Source organism: Suricata suricatta, chromosome 9 (genome assembly GCF_006229205.1).
Source record: "Suricata suricatta isolate VVHF042 chromosome 9, meerkat_22Aug2017_6uvM2_HiC, whole genome shotgun sequence".
NCBI lineage: Eukaryota > Metazoa > Chordata > Mammalia > Carnivora > Herpestidae > Suricata > Suricata suricatta.
Window position 1 is genome coordinate 90,618,711 of NC_043708.1, and position 20,292 is coordinate 90,639,002.

The 20,292-nt window shown below is 43.3% G+C and overlaps 2 protein-coding genes across 2 annotated transcripts in view; one reads left to right on the top strand and one right to left on the bottom strand.

Annotated features, from left to right (window-relative positions):
• The window catches only part of TMOD3 (tropomodulin 3), a 78,597-nt gene extending 77,519 nt beyond the window's left edge, over nt 1-1,078 (top strand). Inside the window, exon 10 of the mRNA XM_029951537.1 lies at nt 784-1,078. Within this exon, the coding sequence (XP_029807397.1) occupies nt 784-818 (35 nt within the window). The 3' untranslated portion in view covers nt 819-1,078. The remainder of the gene's footprint in view (nt 1-783) is intronic.
• Nucleotides 1,079-7,178: 6,100 nt separating this feature from the next.
• LOC115302066 (RNA polymerase-associated protein LEO1-like) lies at nt 7,179-18,724 on the bottom strand. Its single transcript, XM_029952064.1, has 7 exons — nt 18,682-18,724; nt 18,020-18,104; nt 16,803-16,897; nt 16,181-16,315; nt 14,297-14,432; nt 13,271-13,430; nt 7,179-7,394 (listed from the first exon to the last, which is right to left on the bottom strand). The coding sequence occupies exons 1-6, from the start codon at nt 18,690-18,692 to the stop codon at nt 13,272-13,274; spliced, it is 621 nt and encodes a 206-aa protein (XP_029807924.1). The 5' UTR covers nt 18,693-18,724; the 3' UTR covers nt 7,179-7,394; nt 13,271.
• Nucleotides 18,725-20,292: the final 1,568 nt, after the last annotated feature.

The following is a 20,292-nucleotide window of genomic DNA, read 5'->3' on the forward strand; positions in this document are numbered from 1 at the left end:
CAGAAACAACCCTCGGCCCCGTCTTCCGCTCTGTGTGCTCCCAGCAGCCGCAGCTGGTTTTTGCTGATCTCTGCCCGCAGATCACGGCTGCCAGCATGAAGACATACGTCTGACAGGCGATCTAATACGTAGCCACCAGAAAGCCATACCAAACAAGACAGGAAAACACGCAGAATCTTGGGCAATCGTTTTTCACCTTGCAGATGGGGCTGTATCATATCTTTAGTGTTGATTTCGATAATGTCTTTCCCTCTCATTGTTTTCTTTTTAAGGTTTATTTTTGAGAGACAGAGAGCAAGCGAGCATGAGTGGGAGAGAGAGAGAGAGAGAGAGAGAAAGAAACTAAAAAAAAAAAGACAAAAATGTTTTTGGTATATTCTTTCACAAACTAAGGAGATACATTGTAATGCCTAATCAGAATATGCAAATATTTGTTATTTTTAATACTTTCTAATCCCAGCTTCCTGAATGTCATTTCAAAATTCAACACAGTAATTTATAATTCGTTATTTTAAGAGAGGTATCAACTTTTTAAATAACAAATGGGTGCAGTGACTTGAAGGTGATTGCTGACCATTATTTTAGATCTCTGATGCTGCTGTGTAAGCACAGGTGAGCTGAGGACGTGTCTTCTCATTTTGAGGCCCCACAGTTCTTAGCAAGTAATGGACGTTACACGGCAGTACAGCTGTACCTGGGTCCTCGGCAGCTTGTTCGTACGAGCACGTCAACCCCGTACAAAGTCACCGGGATTTCTAACATACCCTCTTTTTCTTCTCACAGTTCGCAAAAGACGAGTTGAAGGAGACCACCAGTAAACCCACCAAGATCCAATCTTTGGGAGACTTTAAAAGGTCACCAAGGGCTCATGTTGGTGATGTCAGATGTAAAATTCTCCTGGGTAGACGGGAAAAGACTGGAAATGTTTTTTTTTTAGCTACATGTATCTTTTTTCTAGTTTACCATTGTTATCAGTTTCAAATTGCAAAATCAGTAGTAGGCGATATTTTGTATTTTATAACATTTCTTTTGCTAAAATCAGTTTTAATTTAGTTTAAATGGTTTGTGATGTGTCATGAGTTAAAAAATGCAATTGTAAAAAAAAGTTTAGGAAATCATTTACGTAGAATAGTATGAACATTTTAAGGACCAATCTTTTTTAAATCATAAAGGGACATTACTGCCATCAGAATTGCTGTTGCACTTGTTAGGTACAAGACATTCACGGCTTTTCTTAGTCCATCATATGGAGCCCTTTCCTGTTTTAGAATACATGAACTTGGCTAGAGTGTGCGTTTGGCTCCTATCAAGAAAGCAAAATGCCAGAATGTTAAAACAACTCCAGATCTGGTCCTCAGCTGAGCCGATCTGCGGGGGGAGAAAGGGGGCTTCTGCACATTCATGGTCACTGCTCTTGTCCACTGTGTGTCACCACCACCTGGACTTGTTTCAACAAAGTCATCAGCTTCACCAAGTAAACCGTTATGGCTGAAATCACTATAGTCTGTTATTTTAATAATGTGGGCATTACTCTGTTTTTGTGAAAATTCAGTAAAAAAGCATCTAGGTAGACAAGCCGTTTTCTTTCCTGTAAAGGGCATACATATAGTCAATTCTTGGTTATTTAAGATAGTAAGAAAAAAAGGCGGTTGTTAAACACATGAAATCAAAGATAAAACATGGTGGAATTAAGTCTGAAGCACATGCCAAGTAGTCATTTAAACTGATGATTACTGTAAATTAGAAACCGGCATGTGTATAAATTAACTGTGGCACAGGATTGGGAGAGTGTGTGCGCTGCAGAATTGTATCAGCAGTATTGAATTGGCACTCAGGAATTTTCCAACCAGGAAGGAAAACTGTTCTTCATAAATCTAGTTTGTATCATGTTTCCTTCCACCTTGTACTTTTTTGCCCATCCTGTGTAAAAGGAGTCGCTCACAAGAGAAGTTTCTCCGGACCGCTCCCGCCGTCAGGGGAGCGCTGGCCCGTGCGCCGGGTCAGGGCAGGAGGAAATCGGAGCAGTCCCGGCCTCTGAGACTCAGGCCTGCCTGTGCTCGGCCACTTACACAGAGTGAAGGGAAGACCCCTGGTTAAGAGTAGGGAAGGTCTGTTGATTCTTTTAAGAAGATTTTTTGAAATTGAATCACAAAGCGTCACTCCTTTGGCTTGGGCTGGACACTTCACTTACTGAGCCAGGCAGCTTCTCGTATGTCTCTGGTATTCACGCTTCTCAACAGGCAAAAGCTTCCCTCAGAAGAACTGGATGTCTTTGTTTTTCTGAATCAGTACCCAGTGTTTTAAAGGGGCCAAAGATTGACTTTGCACTATTCCCTTTCTGTCAGAGACCACTGATGGTTGTTTTCCAAGTTAGCAAGTGTTGCTCTCCGCGTCTCTCTCCTTCTCACAAGCAACCTGGGAAATGTACCTGACCTCAGGTACCCTTCCAGCGGGGCGGGGGTCAGCGCAGAGCGGGCAGAGCGTCCCTGCTCGCCGTCCTGTGAGTCAGTGCATTGATACGGAGATTACCTCTTCTAGCGTAAAGGCTTTTTTAATAAAGGTAAGTGGGACCCTAGTTAGTATGTGTATCATACTTACAGGTAATCTCTTTTTCACTTATTATTTACCCAAGTATGAAGACGTTAAGTGTTTTTGCTTGTACCATTCCAGTTCTCAGCTATGACAGTGCATTATATAAATGAAGAAAAGATTTCTTCATAAATATCTTTAAAGCTGAACATTAACCTAACTGAATATAGAAAATCTTTCTAGAATTGAAATTTCAAGGGAGAAAACTAATGTTTACTTTGATCTTTAAAATTCTGGCACCTCTTAACGATTTAGTAACATTCAGTATTTCTTTAGAGCTCTGAAGTGCTGTAATGGATTAGAGTTCTCAAATAATCGTGATTTTTAAACCAAAGATTTTTCTAAGACTGTACGTTCTATAGGTAACCAATTTAAACTTACCTAATCAAAGAATATTCTTTGCATTTTTAAATTACTGTTTTTTAAAAGCTTTTACTTGCCCATTTTGAAAAATTTTATACTATTTGAAGATCTAATTTTTTAAGTATGTCTACATGAAATTGTATTGAGAAACATCAGTACTAACAACTAATGCTGATATTATTAAAATGGATTTTGGTGCTATAAACTTGTAGCTAAACTCTAGTAGAAGTCATAAGTTTAGGTGAACTACATTCCTAAGGGTGCCTGTCCTTTAAAAGACCAAATAAACATTTTGTGTGTTAAAAATACTTGCAGATTGTTAGGGATTTCAACAAGGAGAATTATCTTGGTCATTAAATTGCAAATTCTCATTATTTGAATGAAGTGACCCACATACTCACTTTGTGCAATAGGTGCACTCGGGAAAAGTTACATGTAAATAGAACTTTGTAAATGGTTTTTCCAGTGACAGTGTCTGGTGTATTTTCATTTAAAAAGGGGATTCCATGGTATAATTAGAAAAAATGTTTTGATAAAATGTTAGTCATGTTCTGTTGTACATTATATTTAATCCTTGCTGCCATTAAAGTCATATGAAAAGATGCATGAGGTTTCATAAAATCTTGTATTTTTGGCTCTGCGTTCCCAGGGCTTGACTCACTTTCCCCGTAGAGTCGGGAACCACAGTACCTCCTGCACATCTGAGGACTGAGCTTTCTCTGGAATCCATAGTAGCGTCCGTCCTCTGCAGGTTCAGTCCTGTCCCCGGGCTCCTCCATCACAATCCACTTCACTTAAAAACATTTTTTCTAGTATTATTGAGATACAATTAGCATGTAACTTTGTATTACTTTTAAGATCTACACCATGATTTGATTTATATATATATTGCAAAATATGTACCCCCAAATTAGTTAACATCCATCACCTCACATAGTTTAAAAAAAAAAAAACTGTTTCCTTGTGATGAGAACTTCTAAGATCTAGTCTCTTAGCAACTTTCAAATACGCAGCACAGTCACCTGCGATCACAGGCCGCACATTCCATCCTCCGGACCTCCTCATCTTCTAACTGGGAGTTTGTAGCTTCAACCACCTTCACCCCCTACCCCTGCCCTCTGGCAACCACCAGGCGATGGTTTCTCTGAGCTCAGTGTTTTTAGACAGTCATATAATGAGATCATACAGCATGGCCTTTCTCTGTCTTACTTCACTGAGCATAATGGCCTTCCAGCCTCTCCACTTCTGAATAGTACTAACCCAAGACATGGCGCCCGCGAGACCCAAGCACATGGACGTACCGGAAGTGCCGCTCTCAAAGCTGTGAGTTCGCGGGTCTGACCATCTGTAGAACCGCCTTCTGTCAGCCCTTCCGGAGCATTCGCGTTCCCAGATCATTCTCACCACAAGACTTGCTTACCAAAGAAACCCTTCACTATTTTTAAATTGAGAAAATGTATTTATAAGCAAAGATTTTTATATTTTTATGTCATTTTAATTTGGTCTGTCTTATATTCTTCTGCATTATAATTCCACTCAAGTCTGATATTCCAATATTACTGATATTAAGTATACTCATGAATATTAAAATATTAAATTTGGTTCATAATAGTCAAGTTTCTTTTGAAAACTCTGTACTGTATGCATTTAGAACTTACCACTTCATACTGAAATCATTTCAATAAAGTTTATCAAATATTCTATGTATAGACTTGGACTTTTTGAAAAAAAATCCCTTCAGTTCCTATTGTTCTAAAGTTCATTTCTTACAGATTTCTTCAGGAACAAGCTTATTATTTTCCCAGAGTTACTGCATCCCGCTGTAACCTACATTTAATTTAATTTAATTTAATCTCACATTAAACCATATAAAACTCTCAATACATGACCATTTTTACCCATTTTAAAAGTAGTAATTTCATGTCAGTCTGGTCCATCCATAAAAGTGAACTGAGTTGACAAATGTGAAGAAACAAGTCCCACGATACAGTACGTTCTGCACCTGATGGGAGCCATTGCTACTCATAAGCTAGAGATTATTTTTACAGCAAAGCAGTCACCCAAATCTACCAAGCAAAAGAGAAAAATCAATGAAATGTGTTATAATGGGTTTGAGGAATTAGGGATAAGAGTCAAATAATGTAAAATTTTCCGCGCTCAGGAACCTCTGGGAACAAGCACTGTCCCCTTGCACCTGATGTTGGCCGGCCTTGCGAGGATGGCCGGCGGGCTTACCCTGTCCTACGGGAGGTCGTGCTGTCTGTCCTCCTCTGGGCCACGTCAAGAGGCGCGGGCACTTGCCCTGTCAGGTGACTCAGTTCCCATGAGGCTGAGTGGCCACGGGGAGACAGTGCCCTCAGGCCCAGCGCAGTGGCCCCTGCTCTTTGAGGGACCAGATGATGAGGGCAGCCAACCACACGTGGGTCCAAATTCACCAGACATCTTTTGTCCTTTAAATGTGAAGCTTTCCTTCCCACCGGGCCAGGGTTGAGGACCTAGAGAACCCAGCCCTGGGCCTGTTTGCAGACATAGCAGAGCTTCAGGGACAGCCTTTGTGACAAGGAGCTGGCTTAGGATTAACCTGTGCTAGTACTACTCACTGTGTTCTGCAGGAGTCAGATACGTTTTTAAAATATATCTTATTAGTAACAACTTGCAGAGGCAGAGAAATAAAAGCCATGTAAACCACAAAGGGTTTATGTGGTCAAGTCCAAATCCCACTGAGTTGAGGAAACAGACTTCAGAGAGTCAAGTAACTTGCCCAACACCTGCCACCGTCGGCTTGTTCATTTGTCAATATTTATGAGGCTCCCATTATATTCCAGCTAGTGTACCAGTCACAAAGCGAGCAGGCAAACCTCGCATTTTGTTGCCCACTGCTCGTTTCTCTAAATTTTATGATGACCGTTTATCTCCGGTAGTTTGGGTGTCTTTCTCCATAAGGCCACTAACGTGTCTGTTTAACCTTGTGATTGCTCCATATAAAAGACCATGACCCTTCTCTCAAAATGCTTATTTTTTTACTTGAAAGGAAAAAGCTTCGGATAGAGGTCTTAAAGTTCTTTAGACCCCCCGCCCCCGCCTTGCATGTCTGTAAATGGAAAGAAGAGCACCCACCTTTCACGTTGTTCTGGATTAGAACTGGGAGGGCTGGTACAGCGCTGGGCAAAGCACCCAGTGTCCAGTGAGCCCGAGGGTGCTGTACCTGCTCTGGCAAGATCCAGGGCGATGTGGGTAGAGGAACATTAGTGCCACACCAGTGGTGATGACCAAGCACAGAAGGGGCCCGAACGCAGCTAGGCAGGACAGGAGGACATACTGGAAGAGGCAATACCTGACCTGGACCGAAGCCCACCTCTGGGCTCAGCCCGGAGGAGGAAGTAGGGCAGAGCACCCGAAATACACAGAAAACCAAGACGCGGAGCAAACAGCTACCAAAGTAAGTCTCTTGCTTGGGGTAAATGGATTTTCTAAAGTCACAGGCTTACTTCTGAACATTTTTTTATTCACAACTAGGATTATGCAAAAGCAACTCAATTCATCACTTCAATCAAAACAAAATCATTTCATCGTTGCTTTAAAACAAACTGTTGACGGGGTGCCTGGGTGGCTCAGTCAGTTAAGCGTCTGACTTCAGCTCAGATCATATGGTGGTTCCTGAGTCTGACCTCCCCGCTGAGTTCTCTGCTGACAGCTTGGGGCCTCGACACTGCTTCAGAGTCTGTGTCTCCCTCTCTCTGCCCCTTCCCCGTTACTATGTCTGTCTCTCAAAAATAAAGCTAAGAAAAATTATTAAAAGATAAAACAAACTTGAAAATAATATGCAGCTGCCTCTTGAACACTGTTGTGGTTACAGGTGCCAAAACCCTGCAGAGTTGAAAATCCAAATACAACTTTTGACCCCCAGAAACTTAACTGCTAATAGTCTACGGTTTACCAGAAGCCCTACTGATAACAGTTGATTAATACATATATTGCATGTTTAATGTATTATATACTATACTCAAATAAGCAAAAGAAAAATGCTACTAAGAAAGCTACAAGGTGCCTGGGTGGCTCAGTCGGTTAAGCCTCCGACTTCTGCTCCGGTCATGATCTCACGGTTCATGGGTTTGAGCCTCACATTGGGCTCTGTGCTGACAGCTCGGAGCCTGGAGCCTGTTTCAGATTCTGTGTCTCCCTCTCTCTGACTCTCCCCTGCTCATGCTCTGTTTCTCTCTCTGTCTCAATAATAAATAAAACATTAAACTTTTTAAAAAGCTACAAAGAAAAAATACATCTACTGTACTATACCATAGCTAGCAAGGAGCTGTGTGTAAACGGGCCCGTGCAGTTCAGCCCTGTGTTCAGGGGTCAAGTGTACACAGTGAGCACACACTTCATACTTCAGTCATGTTCTTCCTCTTTAAACTCCGCTCTTCTTGTTCTGAAGGGCTCACCTCCTGAACAGACACAAGAGATAAGATGTAAAATTCAGTTCAAACAGTTCTAGAAATTTTGTCTAAAGTAGTTCTGAGCTATCCTCAACTGAATCCAACATACATTTAAAAATAGGGGCACCTGGGTGGCTCAGTCAAGCGTTCAACTTCAGCTCAGTTCCTGATCTTTCAGTCTGTAAGTTCGAGCCCCGGGTTGGGCTCTCCGCTGACAGCTCAGAGTCTGGAGCCTGCTTCAGATTCTGGGTCTCCCTCCCTCTCTGTCTTTACCCCGCTCTCTCTCACACACATACACACACATTCTCTCTCTCTCTGTCTCTCTCTCTCTCTCTCTCTCTCTCTCTCTCTCAAAAATAAAACACTGGAGCGCCTGGGTGGCTCCGTCAGTTAATCGTCTGACTTTGGCTCAGGTCCCTGCATCACGCTCTGTGCTGATAGCTCTGCATCTGCTTTAGATTCTGTGTCTCCCTCTCTCTCTAATCCTCCCCCACTCATACTCTGTCTCTCTCTCTTTCCAAAATAAAGATTAAAATATTTTATGTTGTTTTTTTTTTTTTTTTTGAGAGAGAGAGAGAGACAAAGAGAGGCAGCTCGAGCAGGGGAGGGTTAGACAGGGAGACACAGAATCCGAAGCAGGCTCCAGGCTCTGAGCTAGCGGTCAGCACAGAGCCTGACGTGGGGCTCGAACCCACAAACTGTGAGATCTGACCTGAGCCGAAGCCGGACGCTTAACTGACTGAGCCACCCAACCGCCCCAAGAATAAAATATTTTTTTAAAATTTTTAGTAAAAATAAAAAATTAAATTAAAAAATCATTCACCAAACCATGATCGGGATTTATTCCTATTTTGCAAGAGTGGTTCAGTATTTGCAATCAACGTGATACATCACATCAATAAAAGAATCATATGATTTCAATAAACAGAAAAAGCATCTGACAAAGTACAAGAACCATTCATGATAAAAACCTTCAACAAATTAGGTTTAACCGACTGAGCCCACCCAGGCGCCCCTCAACAAATTAGGTTTAGAGGGAACATACCTCAACATAATGAAGTCCATCTGTGAAAAACCTACAGCTAACATCCTTCATGGGGAAAACCTAAGCACCTTTCCTCTAAAGTCAGGAACAAGACAAGGATGTCCACTCTCACCACTTTTATTTAACATAGTCCTGTAAGTCCTAGCCATAGTAATTAGACAAAGAAATAAAAAGCAACCAAATCAGAAACAAAGAGGTAAACGTTTCACTATGTGCAGATGACATGAAACTGTATATAGAAAACCCGAGGGACGTCTGGGTGGTTTCGTGACTTGACTGTCCAACTTTGGCTCAAGTCATGACTTCGCAGTCTGAGTTCGAGCCCCACATTGGGCTTGCTGCTGTCAGCGCAGAGCCCACTATGGAGCCTCTGTCCCCTCCTCTCTCTGCCCTTCCCCAATTTACACTCTCTCTCAAAACTAAAGAAACATTAAAAAAACCTGAATGACTCCACCAAAAAATTGCTAGAACTGATCCATGAGTTCAGCCATGTCACAGGATACAAAATCAATGTACATAAACCTGTTGCATTTCTAAACACCAATAATGAAGCAGGAGAAAGATTAAAATGACAGTCCTACTTATAATTGTACCCAAAATAATGGGATATGTAGGAATAAACCTAACCAAAGAGGTGAATGACCTGTTCTCTGAAAACTAAAACACTGATGAAAGAAATTAAAGAGAACACAAAGAAAGGGAAAGATATTCCATGCTCATATATTGGAAGAAAAAATACTGTTAAACTGTCTATACTACCAAAGCAATCTACACCTGTAATGCAATCTCTATCAAAACACCAATAGCATTTTTCACAGAACTAGAACAACCCACAAAGGACCCAGAATAGCCAAAGCAATCTTGAAAAAGAAAAACGAAGCTGGAGGCATCATAATCCCGAACTTCTGGTTATATAGCTTTACTAATCAAAACAGTATGTACTGGCACAAAAATAGACAGATCAAAAGAACAGAATAGAAAACCCAGAGATAAACCCTTAAGTATATGGTCACTTAATATTCAACAAGGCAGAGAAGAATATCCAATGGAAAAGAGACAGTCTCTTGAACAAACGGTGTTGGGAAAACTGAATAGGAACAAGCAAAAGCATAAAATTGGACCGCTTCTCACAGCACACAAAAAATAAATTTACAGTGGATTAAAGACCTAAATATGAGATCTGAAGCCATAAAAATCCTAGAAGACAGTAACTTCTCTGACATCAACCGTAGCAACTTTTTTCTAGATAGGTACCCTGAGGCCAGGGAAACAAAAGCAAAAATAAACTATTGGGACTACATCAAAAAAAAAAAAAAAAAAAAAAAAAAAAGGCTTCTGCACAGTGAAGGAAACAAAACTAAAAGGCAACCAACAGAATGGCAAATAGCATATCTGATAAAGAGTTAGTATCCAAAATACATAAAGAATTTATAAAACTCAATATCCCAAAACCAAATAACCCAATTAAAAATGGGCAGAAGACATGAACAGACATTTCTCCAAAGGAGACATACAGATGGCCAACAGACACGAAAAGATGCTCATGGTCACTAATCATCAAGGAAATGCAAATCAAACTGAATACGAGATATCATCTCATACCTGTCAGAAAGGCTAAAATCAGAAACCTACGAAACGAGTCCCCGCAAGGACGTGGAGAAAAAGGAACCCTCTTGCCCTGTGGGAGATGGGACGGCAAACTGGTGCAGCCGCTGTGGACAATGGCGTGGAGGCTCCTCAAAAAGTTAACAAGAGGACTACCCTATGACCCAGCAATTGCGCTACTGGTATTTACCCGAAGAACACAAAAACAGTAATTCAAAGGCATAGACGCACCCTTAGGTTTACGGCAACATTACTTATAATAGCTGGATATGGGAGCAGCCTCTCAAGTGCCCATCGCTAGAAGAATGGAGAAAGAAGATGTGATATATTCATACAATGGAATATTATTGAGCCATAAAAATGAATAAAATCTTGCCATTTGCTATGACATGAATGGAGCTACAGAGTATAATGCTAAGAGAAATCAGAGAAGGACAAATACCATACTTCACTCATGTAAAATTTAAGAAACAAATGAACAAAAGAGGGGGAAAAATAAACCAAGAAACATATTCTTAGATGGAGAGAACAAATGGAGAGGAGGGGAGGAGGCGGTGACGGGGATTGCGGAGCGCGCTCACTGATGAGCAGCGGGGTATCATATGAAAGTGCTGAATCACTATGCTGTACCCCTGAAACTAACGTAGCCCTGTAGGTTAACTAACTGGAATTAAAATTAAAACTTCAGGGGCGCCTGGGTGGCTCAGTCGGTTAAGCGTCCGGCCTCGGCTCAGGTCATGATCTCACAGTTTGCGAGTTGGAGCCCCGCATCGGGCTCTGTGCTGACAGCTCAGAGCCAGGAGCCTGCTTTGGATTCTGTGTCTCCCTCTCTCTCTGACCCACCCGTGCTCATGCTCTGTTTCTCAATAATAAATAAAACATAAAAAAATAAAATAAAACAAAAACTTCAAAAATAAATGAGGTAGTCCTGACTGATGGGGCAGCCAGCCCTTTACAGCAGCAGGCGACCCCTCAGCAGCGACCCATGTCCGCAGACGCTGGGGGTCAGGCCACGTGAACCTGGGCTGCCCGGGCAGGGGGCGGGGCAGGAGGGACACTCCCTCCTCACTCTATACTGACTGACATCCCAATCACACTGCTTGAAATACGTTCTCCTCCTTACTCAGTATTTCACTTTCCCTATCTAAAATTCAGTATTTTAAAACCTGGGGATATTTTTAAATGACTGCTTGCATTTTATGTGCTTTCACAGTATGCTTTCAAAGTTTTAAGTCTATTTTTTATATGAAAAATGAATGCCTCCCTTAGGTGACCAGTCCTTACTTAAAACGCTTCACATTTGTGTTTCTGCAATGTTTACTCCCACTTGTGACTCCAGACCTGGAGTGAAGCATGTTAAGTGTTCAGAAAACAGTGAATTAATTAAAATGACATACGCGCAGGGACGCCTGGGTGGCTCAGTTGGGTAAGCCTCCAACTTCAGCTCAGGTCATGATCTCACAGTTCATGAGTTTGAGCCCCACATCGGGCTTTGTGCTGACAGCTCAGGGCCTGGAACCCGTTTTGGATTCTGTGTCTCCCTCTCTTTCTGTCCCTCCCCCACTCATGCTCTCTCCTTCAAAAATAAACAAACATTAAAAAAGTTTTTTTAAATATGGCTATGGGCAATAATTCCCATTTTGCCCTTGTATATTTACATGGTAAATATTCCCTTGTATATTTAAGACTTAAAATTTATCTGCACTTATGTTATAAGCAGAAAAGGAAATAATTAAAGGGAAAGTATTTTAATAACATGGACATGGAATAACCATCAACTACGCATAGACCCAGACAATAAGGACGCCCAGTCACCACAACAAACGTGACAGACTTCTTGCTCCACCGCACTGAGCACGGTGGTGACTCAGGGCCCCGCACATTTCTGCACATCCGCCTAGAACGTCCACCTGTCCGGTGCGCCCCACGAGCTAACACTTCTTCAATACCAGCAAGGAGTCTCCTTCTCTGAGCAGCCTTCCACCACCCACTGGGTCACGGGGTCAGACCCTCCTCTGGGCCACTCCCGGCCCTGTCACGACATTTATCTCCCCGAGCCTCAGTGAAGTGTAGACAATGTCTGTGGCCCTGGGCTGTGAGCTACTTTTTAGTCCAGGAGCTGACTCCTGGAGTCAGGACAAACCCCTTAGAACTGATGGACAAATCTGGTTTTATCTCATCACTGCCGAGTTTCTTCGAGCCTTTTCTTCTTCTGAACCCCCATCACTGTCTGAAAAATAGATTCTGGCTTGGTCCTCTGAAAGCAAAGGAACTCGAACTCCAGACATGGGATTGACCTTCAAAGATGAAGACCTGTTTATTCCTGAGCTTTTCTTCCGAGTAGTGTTGCTTCCCATTGTACCTTTTCCCTTGAGGAGCCAACAACATTTTTAAAGTTTTGATGAGAAAGTATATATAACTTGCAGGCATGCTGAAATGACAGATTTGAAAGGTTTTATTCTCAGAGAGATTCATCGCCTTTTTTTTTTTTTTTTTTTTTTTTTTTTAGCGACGGAGAGAGACAGCACAAGCAGGGGAGGGTCAGAGAGAGAGGGAGACACACAATCCGAAGCAGGCTCCAGGCTCTGAGCTAGCGGTCAGCACAGAGCATGACGCGGGGCTCGAACCCACAAACTGTGACCTGAGCCAAAGCCGGAGACGCTTAACCAACTGAGCCGGATGCTTAACCAACCCGGGTGCCCCTTTAATTTTTTTTTAATGTTTGTTTTTGAGACAGAGAGAGACAGAGTGTGAACAAGGGAGGGGCAGAGAGAGAGGGAGACACAGAATCTGAAACAGCTCCAGGCTCAGGATCCGATGATGGGCTCAAACCCACGAACCATGAGATCAAGACCCAAGCCAAAGTCAGATGCTTAACCGACTGAACCACCCAGGTGCCCCCAAGATTCATCACTTTTAAACACGCAAGAGGTTTTATGCACACACTAAAAAACTACACAGTTTAAATACTGGGTCAATTGTACAAGCAGCAAACTATTCATTACACATTTTTCCTCCATATGGGCAAAAATTATTTAACTGATTTTTTTTTTTTGGAGGTGCCTTACCTTCCCAGCTAAGCATTTCTATGGGAAAGCGGCCCTAACAAAAACAAAATAAAAATAAAAGGCCTTTGTACCATTGTCCTAAGTAAATAACAGCAGGACAGGGAGTAAAAGCCCATCAGTCTCTGCGGCCCTCAGATGATGAAATGTTACCTCCGTGCCCCGCTTACCTCAGAGGTCGCCTTGGTAATGGTTCTTCACAGCTTCAGTGCCTTCCTCTTCCTCGTGGACACCACTGGGGCCCTGGTAGGGGATACCCAGCCCCTGCTGGTTCTCCTGATCCCACAGATGGACGGTCTGCTGAGTAGAAGCCCTCAAATGTTCTTCTTTCTGTAAAGAAGCAAATCAACCAGTTACCTTACATGCCCACTTGAACCCACTTGAACCTTACGTTTACTACAATTTTTGTCTTTAGAATATAGTTGTCTCCATTCCACACCTATTCCCACCCACGGCGATCACTCTGTTTGGTTCTAAGGCGTGAAGGTTACACAGGGTGAAGAGGCTGAAGGCTCCCTCGCACCAACCGCCCGATCAGAAGTGGCACAGACATGGCCCTGGGAGCTGCAGCGTCCCCAGTGCTGCCCGTCAGTCCGAGTCCAGAGAGCAGCAACCAGCCTGAGGAACCTGGTCCTTGCCCAGTGGACGCCTGAGGGAGGATGTTTCCATCAAACTATGATGATGCCTGGCCCCCTCACCCAGGAGACCTCCCCTGACCCCCCATCTCCCCTAATGACAGGATGAGGAGGTGCTGGTTAGGGGAGGGTCCCTGAGCCCTGAGGGAGAACCTTCACACGCTTCCTCTGCCTGGCAATCCACGCACTGGTGTTCACAAGGCAGCGCCAAGTTGAGTCAGGCAGGAATGTCTTGACCTTCCCAGCATTTCATATCTCACAAAGTTGTATATCTTTCAAAGGTTACATTTTCTAAATTATCAGATTTCCCCCTGAAATCTCATAAACTGGAGAGAGAGCACCTGAGTGTCTGGTTGGCTGTATCTCACAAGTAGCCACTGACGTTCCTATGGTTAACCACACACTTAGGTTTAAAACTGGCTGATAACTAGAACTATGATAACCTGATAACTGTAAGAAATAAAACAGTTGTGGCAATACAAAATTGTGAATTAGTATTCTGGAAAGTGAGTTCTTAGTACCCCCCAAAACCCCCAGCATAGTGCTTATTAGCAAACATACCTTAATCAGCTCTGTGCGCTGGCACACGGGATCACAGCTAGCCATTGGTAGGATTCTAATCTTCTGTGTCCTTGAGCACCTATTAGCAAGCGGCAGGGTCGTCTTTCTATATGTGTCACGGTCTCTAGAGTGAGGCCTGCCGGGAGATGGACAAGAATGTCCCATGGTGACTAAGAGCATTTTGCAGGCGATCATACTGAGAGAGCACAAAGAGCTGTGTCGACAGCCACATTCCCCTTTAGCAGACGAGGGACATTGGGCCACCGGTCCTGGCGCTCTGAGGCTCCCTCTGTCCAATCTCCCAGGGATGCCAAGGGGGTGAAGTGCAAGTGGAGGAGGGAGGAGAGCAGGCGGCAGGGTCAAAGGGTTTTACAAAGAAGTCCCCGGTGACAAGCAGAAAGAAAAGAGGGACAGGAAGTCCCAGGTCTGTGAGGGTTATGCAGAGACCGGAGTCCTGACTCGAGGACTCCAAGCCCCTCTAGCTGCACACAACTAGAAGGAAGGGCAAAGCTAGGCGGCCTCGCGAGAGCCCAGAGGACAGGAACGGCTGGTGCAGAAAGCACTCCGGACTGCAGGCAGGCAGACTCTTAGTACATCCGAAAGGAAGGATGATCCTTAGGAGAGAGTCTGAGGCTACCGAGAGACGGGACGTAAGGAGTGTGGAAGACGGGGCACAATGGGAAAAGTCACGCTGCAGAATCGTCTTTTACACCTTTTGGGAAAAGCTCATTACGAGGTCGGATCCGAACAGTGTTTATTATGCCAGGGCTCCGCACTGCATGACAGATAATGTAATATCTGACTTAACTGACACAACATCCCTGTGAACTAGATACTATCTCCATTTTATAGATAAAGACACTAAAAATTAGTGAGACTGAGAGTCTTCAAACTTACACAGAAGTCCGACACTGTTATTCTCTAAATCTCAGAGCTATTAATCTTTAAAACAAAACAACGTATTTATTGAGTATAATTTACATACCATAAAATTCACTCATTTTAATACACAAGTTAATGATTTTTTAGAAAAAAAATGTTAACATTTGTTTATTTTTGAGAGAGAGAGAGAGAGAGAGCAGGCACGAGCTGGGGAGGGGCAGAAAGACAGGGAGACACGGAATCTGAAGCAGCTGTCAGCCCAGAGCCTGACGGGGGGGGGCGGTGGAGGGTGATATCCACAAACCACGAGATGGTGACCTGAGCCAAAGTCGGTGCTTAAGCGACTCAGTCACCCAGGTGCCATGTAAATGATTTTTTAAATTACAAGTTGTGCAACCATTACAACAATCTGATTTTAAGGTATTTCCAGGAACCCAAGAAAGAAACCCTGTGCACACTGTTAGTCTGTTAAATGCCCCACATGACGGACAATGGCGCTGTGTCCTTCAGAGGGAAGGTGCGCGAGGAGCAGAGGAAGAGCACCCAGCAAGGTCACAGCTAGGCCGTGCAGCGCCTGTCAGCTTGGGGTCAGGCCGCAGCCTGTCACACCGTCCAGCCCTTCCCCTCCTCTTACACGGCAATGACATGCTCACGATCCGCCGGTGACCCAGCTGCGTTCCTCCCACGGGGAAGGATATGGACCAGTGGGGCAGCGCAGACCAGTCCTCTAGGCCTTCTACAGGGTGTAGTGACCAAGGTGAATTCATTCACTGGTCTTCCGGCTTCCATACCCGTCTCTGTTGGTTTTGATAGCATGAACTGGCTCCCTGAGAAACAGCAACTTGTAGCAAAAGTGAAAAAACAGCACGGGAACCGACCACGTCCCCTGGTGAGCTGCACCCAGAAATTATGTCAGTCAGGGCCCAGGCAGGCTTTCTGCACAACCTGCCAGCCTGCCTGCTCCTTAACAACCAGTACCAACACGTCAGTGTGAAGAGTTACCTGAAGGTGAGTTTGTCTTTGAAGACGGCTTGTCCCCGTAGACCCGTGTCTTCTCGAACGAACAGGTGGTTGTAATTGCCCTGTAGGGGGGCCTTGTAGACGTCAAACACTTCACTGCCCAGATGCAGGGAAAGGCTGGAAACGAGACCCCGGTCAGTACTGGGTGGACACGCAGCAGACCCTGCGGTTCCCGTTCTCCCCGACAGGCTTTACTTCTGCCGTCCAACTGTGCGCTGAACTCATGACACAGACACCGTGAATAACTTGTGCCCTTTTAAAGCAAAAGGTGGTAAAATTCCTTCTCCTTCCCATTTGAAATAAAATTGTTTTGTCACTTTCCCAATCTCTACCACTTCATTAGTGAAACAGAAACATTTTTCCCAAAATACCAATTTATATTGTCCAATAGCACCTGGGCCATGGGAGCGAGCACCAGGCACTCACTCAGATAAGACAGATCTGATCACGTCTTGGGCCCGCTTCTAAAGTGTCCTCCCAGAGGCCTAGGTTTTGTTAATTCTTAATGAACGAGGACCCCAGAGTAAGGTCCCGCAAGGAGAACTGCACTCCTGCCGGGCAGCCCTCCGGGTCTGTCAATGCTCTTCAGGCATCATGGGCTCACCTCCCATCTGACCACCTCACCACTCGAGCATTACTTTCTTTAACTTCATTTCCTTCCTCATCCCGGCGTTTCCTCCATCTTATAGTATTTTCCACCTGGTGCAAAACACAAAGGCATCAGAAAACCAATGTAACCAACTGCATGTTCTTTTTCCTCAAGCGACTTATGATCATGTGCCAAGAATTCACACGTTGTGATAAAATAAGTTTCCCAAATAGCTGATTAGGCAACACTGAAACACTCCTGCTACGAACACCGAGAGGTATTAATTAGACTAACCATTTTGTTGAAATCTTTCCTGAGCTCTCGTTCGTAGCAGTGGAGGCAGAAGCCAAGTACAAAGCAGGACGGAGGTATTACCAGACACACCAAGAGTTCCAAAGAAAGGATGAGGCTTTGGGTCTACATGAGGTGGGCAGTTAACATGGAGATCTCTCCGACTGTTAAGTCCACTTGAAGGGCTATCAACCCAATGAAGGAAGGACTAGTAAGCCTGGCTTCGTAAGACAAGGAAATTCTGGGCATTAGGTTAAAAATAATTATATTAAATAAAAGAATATACAATTAAGATATTCACAGTTAAAAGCTGAGACTTGTGCTTTGCCATTTTTGTTGTTGTTGTTTAGAGTTTTTTGTTTGCTTGTTTTAGGTCAAATTTATCCTACCCAAATAGTAGGTGACTCCAAATCACAAAGGTAGCATGAAAATTGGCTCTGCCTCTGACAGTAGCTCATACAGAGCCCCATTCAAGATGATCCCCTGTGTGAAGAGTGGGGTGTCCTGCCTTCCCAGGCCTTCTCGATAGGAAGCACCTAAAGACAAGGCCTCTCTTTGTGCATAGCCTGAATTTCCAGAAAGAGCCTGAGAGATTTGTATTGTAGGAAGTCACGAAGACCTATCGACTATAACGTGTAGAGGCAGTTCTATGCCTAACTATATTTATCCAAAATGAACTAACAGTTTTTGAGATTTTTATCTTTATTTCCACTGAAATTGCAAAAAAAAACGGTTAGAAAAGTGACACCTACAGGGACTGTGGGGTATGTAACTTCTCCCCTAAACACACTCTGAGATGACCTGTAGACCTTGGTCTCAACAGTTATTTGTTGTTTGAAAACTAAACATAAAAGATCATTTCATAATCTCAAGTCTCAAATCATTATCTCTGTTTTACTTTATGGAAAATCTTAAAAAAAAAATTAAGTACAGAATGGTACCTTTAATTTTAACCTGATTCTTTCTTCCTCGTCCAGCACCTTCTCACCTTCAATTTCATCTTCATAATACTGAGGATCAAAAGGTCTAAAAATGGTTTTTTAATCTGTTAGCCATATTTAGTAATGAATAGTATTAATGCTATAGAATAATAATCTTTACAACATGCATCAAGATGTTCCTAAAAAATCACAGTAGACAAATAACTTGATGTAAAACTTCAAGAAAGTATGAAAATTAGTGTACTTTCTTGAAATGTGATTTTAAAACATCTGAAATAAAATCCAAATATGACTAATGATTTAGTGTCTTATTTGAAGAAATGTCTTCTGAAATATAAATAACATATGGTCTTTCAATATTTTAAAAGGAAAGTATCATTATACTCATGAACCTTCATGAAAACTACCCAATACTAGTGTGTTGCTCAAGACCATGTTCTTTTCTAGTCCCAGTGGCTTTGCACTGAACATTTATGATTCTCCAGCAAACTTTCTCCATCTCATTTTTCAGCTTTACACTAGTGAAAACACCTGTGTCATCCTTATCATATGAGGAATCTCTCATCTTTATGACTAGCCATCATTTTTCCTAAGAAAAAACATTTATATTCTATTTATCTTTATTTAAGATCTTGAAAAAAAACTTTCACCAGTTCTCTTACTTGGGTTCCATGCTGAGAAATCTAGGTAGTTTAACAAAGTACAATTCATTTCCTAAATCAGAGCTGATATTGGGGATTTCTATTTCCATTCTGCTTTCAGAAATCAGCTTCTGTTGGTCCTGAGGCACTCTGCGTTCATCCTACGAGAGTAATCAGAATGTGAGAGCTTGACGTGAAATCAGAAATGCTCTAGCTTAGGCACCTGAGTGGCTCAGTTGTTAAGTGTCCAACTTCGGCTCAGTTCATGATCTCATGGTCCCTGCCTTGGGCTCCATGCTGACAGCTCAGAGCCTGCTTTGGATTTTGTGTTGCCCTCCTCACTCCCCCTCCCCAACCTGTGTGTGCAGGCGTGTTCTCTCTCTCTCAAAAGTAAGTCAAATGTTAAAAAAAAATTATAAAAAAAGAAAGAAATGCTCTGGCTCTTCTCCCACACTAGGCAGATACAGGAGTGACAGGAAATAAATTCAGGCACCATTTTCAGAATAAAGCAGTCAACAACCCCTCCAGGTCTCTCCCTAAAAGTTCATCCTCTCCCCCCAACAATACCACCTTGGGAAACAAAACCTGTTAACCTGCATTACCAGAAAAAAAATATCTATTTTTTGGCATTTCTAGTTTGCATAAGACATTAAACAAAAGAACTGTGAAACCGTACAACCCTTCAGTACTGAGTCACTATTAAAATCGGGGAAGAGAGCACCGGGGTGCCTTAGTGGGTTAAGCATCTGACTTTGGCTCAGGTCCTGATCTCACGGTTTGTGAGTTCAAGTCCTGCTTCAGGTGAGTTCATGCCCTGCTTCTTTCTCCCTCACTCTGCCCCTCGTGGGATTCTCTCTATCCTTCTAGATCTCTCAAAAAAAAAAAAAAATCAGAGAAGAAAGTCAAATAGCACATGCTTTTTTGGTATAGATTTGTGTTAAGAAAAACTTTAGTCAAAGGTTTTCAAATTATGAGTTTTCAGAGGTTAGCCCCTAAAGTCTGGCATCTACCTCATTCTGAGACGTTCCTTCTGTGACCGCTAATATCCACATATTCCCAACACAGCTGAGAAAATCACCCATTTCAACGTCCTCTCCCCACAGAAGTCAGGCCCGTCAGCCTTGGAAGCTTGTTTCTTAACTTCCAACAATGGGACCTGTTGAGGTTAGTGAGTGTACTTACAGCAGGCTGCCCCAGAAGAGGTGGTTCGTTGTCCCCCTCGCTCTCTGAAGAAATGTCACCTATGTCTCCAAACAGATCCATGGTCCTACTATAACCTTCAGTGTTGGGAGAAAATGTACATTATTAATTTCACTGACTGAACTTTTTCACACAGCTCTTAGCCCATTACTGCAACGTTTTCCCAAGATTCATAAGCCAAATCTCCGCTCAACCAACCTCAAACTGGCTCCCTGAGCCTAGCCCTCAGGAGCCTGTCAAGCGTCCCTGGAGAGGGAAGGTGGCCAGGTGGGTTGGTGGAAGGCAAAGCTGCTATGACAGCCAGCTTTCAAGATCGTTTCCGGTGGTCCTGCCTCTGGTATTCCTGCCCTTGCATAGGCTCCTCCAACACGTATCATGGCTGGTCTGTGCGATCAATAGAATTCAACCTCACTTCCGAGGCTAGGACGTGAC